At 39.7% G+C, this 13,545-nt stretch overlaps 1 protein-coding gene across 2 annotated transcripts in view; it reads right to left on the bottom strand.

Annotated features, from left to right (window-relative positions):
* Nucleotides 1-13,545, bottom strand: part of Tbc1d15-17 (TBC1 domain family member 15/17) — a 408,033-nt gene that overhangs the window by 34,291 nt on the left and 360,197 nt on the right. The window contains exon 14 of one of the 2 annotated variants that reach the window (XM_070093436.1): nucleotides 10,894-10,920. The exons of the other annotated variant lie outside the window; for it this stretch is intronic. Within the exon in view, the coding sequence (XP_069949537.1) occupies nucleotides 10,909-10,920 (12 nt within the window). The 3' untranslated portion in view covers nucleotides 10,894-10,908. Of the gene's footprint in view, nucleotides 1-10,893; nucleotides 10,921-13,545 lie in introns of those variants that run through there. 2 annotated transcript variants of the gene reach the window in all.

Here is a 13,545-nt window from a genome sequence, read left to right as displayed (position 1 = left end):
TTTATTTGTAAAGCCTCAAAACGTAACTAATGAACAGAGGAAATGTTAGTTTAGTTCCAGGAATACCTACATTGTTTATTCTGGACCCTATTTTGAAATTGGAATATTTTGAACTTTGTGTTAAATTGGCCAAATTAACAATTTCCGATCACTTTAATTTGTAGCTGAAACAGTTGACTTGGCGATTTCTTGTGCTCAATCGATAGAATAGAAGTAATACTAGTGAAATAGCTAAGAATTTGGTTGACTGGAATAATGTAATTGGCCTAAAATGGGAGTCAAAGTCAGCAAAATCGCCGATTCGTAAATATCGCTGACACATCAAAATTCGCGAGAGCATAATTTCGTCAATTTTCTATCAAATTTCGTACTTTTTGTTTTGTTACCTTCACAAAAAGATTCTCTACCATTTCATAAGAAAAAATAACAAATTTTTTTTTTGAAAATTCTTGGACACTGGGGCACCACTTCAGATTTGGGCCTTGGACCCTGAAGGGGTTAATAATTATCAGTTACATTAAATTAACGTAATTTTATGCCCAAATACCTTTTGTTACTTGCTATGTCAAATTCAGTAGAGTAACTTAATCCCTCCAGCCCATATTTACTATGTATACTCATGTCTAATTATTATATTTTTATATTCACAGTATTGATGATATGTGTGTAAGGAGACAGAAGCTGAGTGATGAGTGGGTAGTGTTGTGTGGGCGATGTTACTGCGTGTGGCGCAACACTGTCCTGCCGCAGACCCCCCCTCACTACACACCTTAAGCTGTTTCATATTCAGATGTCCATACTGCATATCATTCCACAACCACTACTTAAGAGTGGAATGCAGTCTCCTTTACTATGATCGAGCCTCAGCGTGCCCTGCTTGTCTACGCTATCCTGTCTCTACACTGATGTACATAACCACGAGAATGCAGAGATACGATACTGTGTACTGCCCTAGTACTAGGGGCATAACTTATAGTGAAACAGACACTGTTAAATTATAGAAGTGCTTGGCACAAGAGTGACTCTGATTAATGTTTATATTAAATTGTATTGATATGAGTAATCAGTAATAATGTGAAAGACATTAATGCAACTCCTAGTGCGACTGTTTGTCGTGTTGGGGGGGTGTTGCAACCCCTGAATGGGTTACAATGTATATTATGATTATGAATATAATGTATATTTTCATATAATTTTATATTGCTTATATTTGCGATAATAGCTAAATTGTAAATATATTGCTTTATATTATTATTTGACTTAGTTATGTTGTTAGGTAGGATGTAACGTATGTGCTCAGTTCAAGTCTTGATTGTCTAACTACTGTAATTATCGCTCTTTGCTCATTTCCCTGCCGGCTTCTGTTGCTGGGCAGTACTGTCCACGGAGCTATCACGTGATCGAGGGGGGGGGTGTCCTCACCTCGCCTGAAGTATTCAGTCTGGTCTAGACTCTCTTGGTGGTTGGACAGATCGTCTGTCTCATTATTCTTATTAGTTCTGGAGACTCTGTTCACAGAACATTGTATAGACCTAGTGATTTTCGACGTTGTACTGAGGTTGTGTGTCGCGTAGACACTCTGAGCAACTCAGGTCCTGAGCTGTAGCTTCTGACCTAATTTGTACTGGTATCTGTGTATTGTCACAGTCGGGTATTTTCTTATGCTGAACTTAGATTCAGTAGTATGGGAGCTTTGTGACTTTTGTGGAGGATCTGCTGATGGTCCCTACTAGCTGTCTTTATATTATCTCCTTGTTCCTGATTCTGTGTTGCAGTTGCTTGTTATATTGCTATTGGGCTTAGCATTCTTTTTATTGTTCAAGCAGACTGTTCTGATTGCCAGTTGGTCAAGAACTTAGTTTATTTGAGGACTTTGTCAGTCACGTGTTTAAGTCTAGTCGAGTCTTGAGACATAGCGAACTACTAAGAGCACTTACACACATACACACAAACTTTTAGAATCGCGTTTTTTGTAACAGAGAGCTAGACGGATAGACAGATAGACAGGGAGCTTGACAGACAGACAAATAGACAGACATGTTTGTGTACCAGCAAAAACAAAGCAGGCCCTAATCTTTTCTTATCAAGTCTTATCACTGCACCCTAGTGTATGCTCATCAAACATCAGCTCTTATCAAATGTTATCTCATCTTATCACGTCACTGTCAGGGGTGGACTTTGTTTTTTGTGCTTCAAGGGAACTTATTATGTTATTATTATTACATATTTTCTTCTTCTTCTTCTTCTTCTTCTTCTTCTTCTTCTTCTTCTTCTTCTTCTTCTTCTTCTTCTTCTTCTCCTTTTTCTCCTCCTCCTTCTTCTCCTCCTCCTCCTTCTTCTTCTCCTCCTCCTCCTCCTCCTCCTTCTTCTTCTTCTTCTTCTTCTTCTCCTCCTCCTCCTCCTCCTCCTCCTCCTCCTCCTCCTCCTCTTCCTCCTCCTCCTCCTCCTCCTCCTTCTCCTCCTCCTCCTCCTTCTACTCCTTCTCCTACTTCTCCTCCTCCTCCTCCTCCTTCTCCTCCTCAGTGTTATTATATACTTCCACATATCCAAAACATTGCTGGGACATATAAATATTTTGTATATATTCAAAGACAATAGTAAATGGCCAAGGCAGGTGTAAATGTCCACCTGTCAGTGTGTTTGTAACAATGTGAGTACAATTTCAGTACCTAATACTAGTGTCAGAACAAAGATTAGTTATGAAATGACAAGAAGAACTATAAATTGTAATTATCAGAACATAAAAATTCTATAAAATAATATGAAAACTGGAAAAAAAAATATATCGGCAACACTTCTGCAAGCAGCAGCGCTCTATGTTGCCGCCAGGTGATCTCCAAGTGCCAACTTTGCGGCCTCATATCTCGGTAAGTACTGACCCTAAATTTTTTTTTTTATTCTATAACACTTAGAAAAATGTGCTCTTTTTTTTCAATAAAAAAAAAGATTTTTTTATTTTTCAAAATGTATATATACGTTTGGACCGTTTACGGGTTAAGTACAGTGATACCTCAGTACTCAAACTTAATTCATTCCAGAAGGCTGTTCGAGTGCCGATCTGTTTGAGTATTGAATGGAGTTTTCCCAATCAATTTTCTTTCTGGTTGGCTGTTATCACTAATCTTCTTAGGCCCCATGGTGACTTATACAAATAACATAAAAAACACCAAAAAATGTGAAGAAACACAAAATAGTTCACAGTGAAGTTCTGACAGGTCTTGTTTGTTTGGTAGGGTGCCAAGTTTTGTTTGAGTAGGGTGCTGTTTGAGTACCGAGGTTCCACTGTACTTTACAAGGGTCTATAGATGTAAGCTCATTGACAATGATTAAAACTGCTAGCTTTACTAAGGTTCAAAACTATTCTGTAAGTTAAATCAGGAAAGCCATAGAAAAAAATAAGACAAAGAAGAAACATCTTGATGATCTCACAATGAACAAATGTTAAATACTATACATGCTTTCAGCCGGGAACAAAAGCAAGCCTCCTAAACACAATATTTGATTATGAATAATACTGAGCCCACAAAGAGTAGCTGCTGAACTCTTTGTAAAAATTTGCATTTGTGGTTACAGTGGGGTCCATGCTAAGCTCCCTATGGTGTATAAATACACATAGTTGGATGACTCTTATTGTAATCAGCTGGCTCAGTGGCTCATACACTGGTTTGGAATTTTATGGCTTGCTTGCCATGAGTTCTGACCCCACCTCTACTATGGTTTGAGTGCAATCCTGTTATTACAATTTTGAGAGCCCATGGCACCTGGAAAAAAGACAGATGGGGGAAGGAGGTAAACAATCCTGCATACCCCATCCCTTAGAAACATCCAAAGTGGATATAACCCTGGTAATGTACAGGAATTTGAGAAGTGTTAGGGATGAATCCGTCAACATCTTAGGTGTCAGAAATGTTGCAAATGAGTATCTCTTTACTTGGTAAAAGACAAAACTAGCATTGGGATATTGTAAACTAAAGGAAGGCATTCTGCAAGACCTGATGCTCTTGCCACTGCATACACACGCAGCACCAAAAAAAAAAAAAAAAGTGGATAAAGGAAACTGGACGAAGTGTAATCACAAATAGAAGTTGAAAGCATATAGGTTTGACCCATCTATGAGAGTGCCCCTAGAAATAAATCTGGCTGTAAATCACATTCCAGACCAAGCACAAATCCAGTAATCCTGAATATTAACCTGGGAGAGGCAATGGATGTAAGATATTAAGGTTTACTGAAATGCCATCATGGAATGAAGCTTTGTTATTTGTATTTAAGGACTTGTGTCAGCTTTTAACACCCAGGGGAGAGCAAACACCCCTGACTGAGGACCTAAGTGTTTATTCCTATGCTGTGTGAAGTATATGAAACCCCTGTCAGATGAATAAGACACGCTGAGGTCAGTGGTCAGTACGCTGAGGTCAGTGGTCACCTGCGGTCATACCTGCCTAAGCTCTTGGGAGTTAGTGTGGGCTGTTACCAAGCACCATGGCTTGTTGTAGTGTTTTAGAATCTCAGGTTCAAGTGTTGAAGAAGGAGATTCTACTTCTTCAGGAGGAAAATAGGAGGCTGAAGCTTCGCATAGATGAGTTTAGGAGCGAGTGTAAGAAGGATTTAGCTGGTAAGGAAGGAATGGTCACCAGCAGTGATAGTGGCAGCCGCTTTAAGTGGCAAGTGGTTCACAGTTCAGGAAGAAGGAAAATGAGGAGAGTTAATAGAGAAGATGTGAAGGTAGGAAATTGATTCTCTGTTCTCCAAGACGAGTGTACTTCAGTGGTTAGTGAGGTTGAAGGTACCACTGATTCCCCTGCTAATCAAGGTAAGAATATTTTAATAATAGGCGATTCTCAGGTAAGATATATGGACCGTGCATTTTGTAACAGACAGAAAGGTCAGACAGAATGTGCCTTCCTGGAGCTGGTGTTGGTGACATAGTCAGCAGGTTGGAGGTAGTGGCAGGTAATGGGAACAAGCCCATTATCTGTCTTAGTGCAGGGGGTAATGACATTGGGAAGGGCAGGAGAGAGGAGCTGCTGGATAAGTACAGGTTAGCCATAGAAGTAGTTAGGTCTAAGGGAGGGATCCCAGTCATAAGTAGCATCTTGCCTAGAAAGGGACTGGGCAATGAATGGATGTCTAGGGCAATTGGTACAAATTGCTGGCTAGACAGGTACTGCAAGGAACTTGCAATCCCATTCATTGACAACTGGGACCTATTCTTTGGCAAACGTGATATGTATGCAAGGGATGGGGTTCATCTCTCTGGGGATGGAGTGGTTGCATTAGCCAATTCAATTGAGAGGGTAATTGATGACTTGTCTAGGAATTTAAACTGATAGATTATAGAGGTATGGGTGTTTGTGGGAAACAATCAGGCTGCAGCATTAGGGTTAAAAACAGCAGTTATTACCGGGATACATCAGGGATATGTTTAAAAAACAATATTCAAAATAAAGTTGCTAGTAATGGCAAATCAACTGATCAACCAACAAAGAGAGATAGTAGAGGGCAACGAGTGACTAGCTCCCTTAAGGTTTACTATACAAATAGTAGGAGCTAAGATTACTTGCAAGTGTAGGTAATATAGATATTATTGGTATAACAGAGACCTGGTTCAACCTGAAAGATAGAGAAATGCCTTCTGAATGCAACATACAGGGTTATAAACTATTCCACACTGATAGGGTCAACAGGAAGGGTGGTGGTGTGGCAATGTATGTCAGAGAAAATTTAAATTGTTATCTTAGACATGATATAAGATTAGAAACATCGAACACAGAATCTGTTTGGCTACAGTTTCTCGAGGGACGTGACAAATTAATTTTGGGCGTGATTTATAGGCCCCCAAACCTTGATAGGGAAGACAGTAAGCTGTTATTGGACGAAATTCATAAGGCATCTAGATATGAAAATGTTGTGATAATGGGAGATTTTAACAAATTGATTTTAGACAAATTGATTGGAACAATATGACAGGAAATCTTGAGTCTAGTGACTTTCTTGATATGGTTCAGGATTGCTTTTTAGAACAGGTTGTGACAGAACCAACTAGAGGAAACAATCTGCTTGACTTGGTTCTTGCCAACAAAGATTCACTAATTAATAATCTTGAGGTTAATGATGAGCTTGGGGAAAGTGATCACAAATCACTTAGTTTCAATATATCATGGAATTACCCAGATAACTGCAATCAAATCTCTGTCTCAGATTTTCGCTTGGCCGACTTCATGGGACTGAAAAATTACCTGGGTGGGCTAAATTGGGATGTCCTGACTATGGGTCAGGTAGGTGATCTTGGTTGCCAATATGATGTTTTTCAGAGCATAGTTCTAGCTGCCCAGACAACTTTCGTTCTGAGTAGGGAAATTAGCTCTAACAAAAATGATCCCAAATGGATGAACAGTAGATTAAAACATCTCATTGGCCAAAAGAGAGGCATATACAGTGGACCCCCGGTTAACGAACTTTTTTCATTCCAGTAGTATGTTCAGGTGCCAGTACTGACCGAATTTTTTCCCATAAGGAATATTGTGAAGTAGATTAGTCCATTTCAGACCCCCAAACATACACGTACAAACGCACTTACATAAATACACTACATAATTGGTCGCATTTGGAGGTGATCGTTAAGCGGGGGTCCACTGTATAGGCATTTCAAAAGAGGGAATGGGCAGTTAAGAAATCAATATATTCAATTAAAGAGAGAATTAAAGAAAGGAATAGGAAAAGCAAAAAGGGATTATGAGGCTAAGGTCACAAGGGATTCAAAGACTAACCCAAAAGGGTTCTTTCAGGTATACAGAAGTAAGATTAGGGACAAGATTGGCCCACTTAAGAGTAACTCTGGTCAGATCACTGACAGTGATAAGGACATGTGTGAAATTCTCAATACCTACGTCCTCTCAGTTTTCACCCAGGAAAATACTAGCGATATTCCTAAAATAATAGATTACGTAGAACAGGATGATAATAAACTATGTACGATTGTGGTAACTAGTGACATGGTCCTCAGACAAATAGAGAAACTAAAACCTAACAAATCCCCAGGCCCTGATGAACTGTTTGCAAGGGTGTTAAAGGAATGTAAAGAGGAACTTAGCATACCTTTGGCTAATCTTTTTAACACATCACTACAAACTGGCATAGTGACTGATAAGTGGAAAATGGCAAATGTAATACCTATTTAAAAGGCAGGTGACAGGTCCTTGGCTTCGAACTATAGACCAATAGGCCTTACTTCCATAGTGGGAAAATTTATGGAATCAATAATTGCCGAAGCAATTCGTAGCCATCTTGATAGGCACAGATTGATTAATGAATCTCAACACGGTTTTACAAAGGGGTGCTCCTGTCTTATGAATTTACTAACTTTTTTCACTAAGGTGTTTGAGGAGGTAGATCATGGTAATGAATATGATATTGTGTATATAAACTTCAGTAAGGCTTTCAATCGAGTTCCACACCAGAGGCTATTGTGGAAACTTAAGGCACATGGAATAGGAGGAGAAATTTTTTCCTGGGTAGAGGCATGGCTGACAAATAGACAGCAGAGAGTTTGCATAAATGGGGAGAAATCAGAATGGGGGCACGTCACAAATGGTGTTCCTCAGGGGTCAGTGTTGGGCCCGTTGTTCACAATTTACATAAACGACATAGATGAGGGAATAAATAGCGACATAAGCAAATTTGCTGATGACACCAAAATAGGCCGTCCAATTCATTCTAATGAGGACACTACAGCACTCCAGGATGATTTGAATAGACTGATGCAATGGTCGGAGAAGCGGCAGATCCAGTTTAATATTGACAAATGCAAAGTTCTAAATGTTGGACAGTTAAATAACCATGCCACATATAAACTAAATAATGTAGATCTTAATACTACTGATTGCAAAAAGGATTTAGTTCTGGTTAGCAGTAATCTAAAACCAAGACAACAGTGCATTAGTGTTTGCAATAAAGCTAACAGAATTCTTGGCTTCATATCTAGAAGTATAAATAATAGAAGTCCTCAGGTTGTTTTTCAACTCTATATATCCTTGGCTAGGTCTCATTTAGACTATGCTGCTCAGTTCTGGTCACCGTATTACAGAATGGATACAAATGCTCTGGAAAACGTACAGAGGAGGATGACAAAGATGATCCCATGTATCAGAAATCTTCCCTATGAGGATAGACTGAGGGCCCTGAATCTGCACTCTCTCGAAAGGCGTAGAATTAGGGGGGGATATGATCGAGGTGTATAAATGGAAAACAGGAATAAATAAAGGGGATGTAAACAGCATGCTGAAAATTTCAAGCCAAGACAGGACTCGCAGCAATGGTTTCAAGTTGGAAAAATTCAGATTCAGGAAGGACATAGGAAAGCACTGGTTTGGTAATAGAGTTGTGGATGAGCGAAACAAACTCCCGAGTACAGTTATTCAGGCTAAAATGTTGTGTAGTTTTAAAAATAGGTTAGATAAATACATGAATGGGTGTGGGTGGGTGTGAGTTGGACCTGAGTAGCTTGTGCTGCTGGGTCTGGTGCAGTGCTCCATCCTTGAGTGGAGGTGACCAGACTGGGTGGGTCATTGGGCTAATCCGGGGGGGGGAGGGACATGGACCTACTCCGCATGGGTCAGCAGGCCTGTTGCAGTGTTCTTTCTTTCTTATGTTCTTATGTGCGACACTCAGGTATCATTACTGAAGAAACATTTCACCAGTGCAACAGACTTCTTCACTTGAATAAATGTGAGCATAACACTGTAGAGCTGTAGCACAAATGAGCAGTTGTAGAAGTTTTGAAATGATCACTTCTACAGCCTAGGTAGGGGGTAGTCAGTCCCTCAAGCTTCAAAGATACTTAGGTGTTACATGTATTATATTCATCAACTTGAAACCACTCCCTGATAACTAACAGTAAGCTATCAAGACACAATCAAGCCCCATAAAACACAGCATTGCAGGACAATATTCTAAATAATGACCAAAAATCCTTTAGAATGCCCCTGTACAATGTAGACTTTCTACTCGATGACTTCATGCTAGATAAATGTCACCAACAAACAGAAACACTTGGCATGCAGCCTGCTTGCTAGTGTGACAATGCTTCACAGCATAGCTTGTCCCAGCCTTACAATGTTCCATGCACCACTCTTGTGTGCTTTACCTCAGCCAACATGAAGCCCAACAAATCATCCTCTGGTAAGGATTGTAGGGCTGTGAACATCAAGAGGAGCATTACTCTAGACACACAAGTGGACATTTTTTTGGAATGTTAAGGCCAGTATAAAAGCAAGTGATGTTGTAAAATACCATGCCCCAGTTAAATCTACATTATACACTTTTTTGAGGGGGTAGGGGGAAGGGGTTAATAACGGTGACATTGCAGTGACTACATGACTCAGCAAGTTTTCAATACTGAGGAAATTGGTCTGTGCTGGGAGTTTATTTATTTTATTTAATTTTTATTAACACATCGGTCGTTTCCTACCAAGGCAGGGTGGCCCGAAAAAGAAAAACTTTCATCATCATCATTCACTCCATCACTGTCTTGCCTGAGGCATGCTTACACTACAGTTATAAAACTGCAACATTAACACCCCCTCCCCCCCTTCAGAGTGCCAGCACTGTACTTCCCATCTCCAGGAATCAGGTCCAGCCTGCCGGTTTCCCTGAATCCCTCGTCAATGTTACCTTGCTTACACTCCAACAGCACGTCAAGTCCTAAAAACTATTTGTCTCCATTTGCCCCTATCTAACACAGTCATGCACACTTACTAGAAGTCCAAGCCCCTCACACACAAAACCTCCTTTACCCCCTCCCTCCAACTTTTCCTAGGCTGATCCCTATCCTACCTTCCCTCCCTTACAGATTTATACACTCTTGAAGTCATTCTATTTCATTCCACCCTTTCTACATGTCTAAACCATCTCAATAACCCCTCCTCAGCCATCCAGATAATAGTTTTGGTAATCCTGCACCTCCTCCTAATCTCCAAACTATGGATTCTCTGCATTATATTCACACCACACATTGCCATCAGACATGACATCTCCACTGCCTCCAGCCTCCGCCTTGTTGCAACATTCACCACCCATGTCTCACACCCATACAAGAGCATTGGTATAACTATACTCTCATACATTCTCCTCTTTGCTTTCATGGACAAAGTTCTTTGTCTCCACAGACTCCTCAGTGCACCACTTAGTTTTCCCCTCGTCAATTCTGTGATTCACCTCATCTTTCATAGACCGATCTGCTGACACGTCCACTCCCAAATATCTGAATACATTAACCTCCTCCATACTCCATATGATGAATAGGAAGATTCTAGGATTCATACTAGAAATGGACTGATTAACTCATCTTCTAAGAAGCAATGAAGCAGTGAATTTCCAGCTAAAGCCTCTCTTTGTCTACAACTTCGACATCCCAAGAGCTATAAAAAAACACTGAAAAACACACTCTCCCTGTACTTTGCTGTTACAATACTCTTTCTCAAATAAATCTTACCTAATTCTCTTACTTCTTTCCCCTTATGTAACTCCTTCCCTTTACTTCCTTCTCCCACTCATTGACACTACTGCATGCTTCACTGAACATCAACACACCTCAATAATGAAAACATCTCTGGTGAGTTCATATTTTGGAATTTCCTTTAACAAAAATTAAATGAGTACATACATGGAATATTGTTGCTGAGGTCCTCACCTCTGGTTATAACATATTTGTCTATGAGAAAATGAGATTAGCCTGAAGGAATTTTCTCCTAGTGAACCATTTTTCTGGCCCCTATCTTGGTTTTCAACTGGGGTCTACTGTATGTATAACAAGCAACACACTCACAATTGTTGGAGCAGGGAAGGGTGCTCAGAGTAATAGCCTGTCTTCAACACCAACCACAGCCAGTCCAGGTGAAGAGTAGAACATCATCCTGGCATCTGGAAAGGGAACACCGAACATATCTACCTTGAGAAGCAAGGATGTTTGGGTGCAGTGATCACAGGAGAGACAAGCCAAAGGTGCCATTACAAGGGTGTCTAGTGGTCAAAAAGCAGTACTGCATCATAAAACAGAAGGCAAGGTCCTCAATGACTGAATTTGGCACTCATTAGCAATGGGTACCCTTCAGAAGGTGCAAACATTGCCTGCCTCTGAGAAGTCCAGGAGGAGAGATGGGCCCTCAACAGGGAGGCAGTGAGTGAGCTCTGCCACCATACATATATGACTACATACCACCAGATGCATATAGGGGCTAGGAAAAGTGAAGATCAATGGAAATAAGTACTATTTCATATAAAGCATATTAGTTACTACTGTGGTGCTAAGAATGTGCAGTCAAGGCAAGCAAGAGAAAAATCATTAAATCAATGAGGCAGGATAACAGAAGAGCATATACCCACCAGGACGAATGCATGGTGGCCAGTAGCTGTGACACTAAACAAAGACTGCTAGTGAATGAAGACATAGTGGAAGATCCATAAAGTCCAGATATGGAAGGGAAGTTTGTAAGTAAGAGTGTGAAGTGGAAGGCACCCCAAGCTGGCATGATGAAAGATATTTAATGCTGAATAACTGAAGGCCTAGAGATGCACCTTATGCTGCCAGGAAGGTGACCTAACAGGTAAAGTCAGGACAGTAAAATGCCAAGGAAGGAATACGGAAAGCAATAGAGTTTACTTGCAGCCACCAGATGAGTGCACCTAGCCTGGAGCATGAGACTGGCAAGACAGCCAGGGATGAAGATGTGAGGTATGACCCATATAAGTTACTGAAAAATAAAGCTGATGCTGCTTTATAACCTTGCGAGAGCAGTCAGTGGTGTGAAAACAGAAACCACACAACAGGCAGGAGACCGCCATCACTCGCCAGGACAAAGACAAAATCATGTAGTCAGGAGAGGAAATACTGAAATATTAAATATAAAATTAAAGACTGTTTACAGAAGAGAACACCTTGGATGTTGTGGACTTAACTCCAAACAACCAAATGAAATGGATAAAACTGAAATAATCAAAATGAAGTTAAGATACTCCAACTGGACACTGACAAAAGAGACAACATAATAAGACAAGGCAGTGCCATGGGGACTGAATGAACACGCAAACAAATTAAGTTATCCTCTCTGCAAAATCTTTTGTCTTAATCACAAGATGGAAAATTGGCAGACAAATGGAAAATGGCAGACATTGTGTGAATATTTAAAATGGCAACAGGGAGAGTCACCTTAGCCACACAACTCTCTTGCTAACAGGTGATTTGACATAACTGAAAACAGCCATTAATGAAAAGTGGATAAAACACTTGGAATGCAAAGAAATATTCACTAGTAAACAGTCTGATGTTTGATCAGCATATTTCTGTACATTCAATAACAAGACAGATGGACAGATTGCATTTATTTAGATTTTAAAGCATTTGAAAGAGTTCCTCATTAAAGACTAATCTGGAAATTGCCAAACATAAGAAGCATAAGCCAAACTATTACAGTAGAAAATTTTTTCCTTTTGAAAGGATAATGTGAACAATGTTATGAGGTAACATACCCTTGTGTGATAAAACCACTACAATGGTGTCACAAGGATCACTATTTGCTCCATTAATGTTGCTAATCAATATGTTGCCAGAATGAATTAAGAATTTATTTTATTTATTTATTTATTAATTTGAACATGATACAGTGAAGTACAAAGGAATACAGTTATTACAGTGCAACATGCCAAAGCCCCTTGTATGCAGAGCATTATGGGCAGGCTTAAAATTAACTTAAGATTAACTAAGCAATGATATATTCAGTGGTAAAAACATTATTGTAAACAGATAACAATTTAGCACAAATGAGTATTACAAAGACAGGTCATATGGTCATTTACTGTGTTGCTGAGCATTCAGTAGAATGGAGTATTCCGTTAGGTAATGTAATTAAAAAATAAAGTTTGATTGGGTCACAGGTTAGACATTTATGAGATACAATTTATGAGATACAATTATTCAGTATTTATTTACTTGTGGGTGAGTAAGTGATTTTTGAGAAGAGACTTGAATTTATAAACAGACAGTGTTCCTTTTATATTCACAGGTAATGAATTCCAGATTTTAGGGCCTTTTATGTGCATTGAGTTTTTGCATAGCGTGAGATGGACACGAGGAACCTTGTGTTATGGTCATGTGTTCTGTTGAGGTTGGTAAGGAGACGTTTGAGGGGAGGGTTTATATCAGAGTTAAGTGTTCTATGTATGTAGTAGGTACAGTAATAAGTTTGGATGTTTTGTATGGTGAGTAGGTTTAGAGTTTTGAATATTGGTGGAGTGTGCTGCCTGTAGTGGGAATTTGTTATCATTCTGACTGCAGCCTTTTGTTGGGTAATTAATGGTCTGAGATGGTTTATTGTTGTTGAGCCCCATGCACAAATTCCATAGCTGAGATAGGGGTAAATAAGTGAGTAATATAGGGCCAGGAGGGCTGACTGTGGAACATAGTACCATATCTTCGATAGTATGCCTACAGTCTTGGAATTTTTTTGGAAATTTGTTGTATATGTGTTTGAAATCTGAGTCTATTATCAA

Source organism: Cherax quadricarinatus, chromosome 42 (assembly GCF_038502225.1).
Source record: "Cherax quadricarinatus isolate ZL_2023a chromosome 42, ASM3850222v1, whole genome shotgun sequence".
Classification (NCBI taxonomy): domain Eukaryota; kingdom Metazoa; phylum Arthropoda; class Malacostraca; order Decapoda; family Parastacidae; genus Cherax; species Cherax quadricarinatus.
The sequence above is the reverse complement of the archived record's forward strand: the minus strand, read 5'-3'. Positions and strand labels throughout refer to the sequence as shown.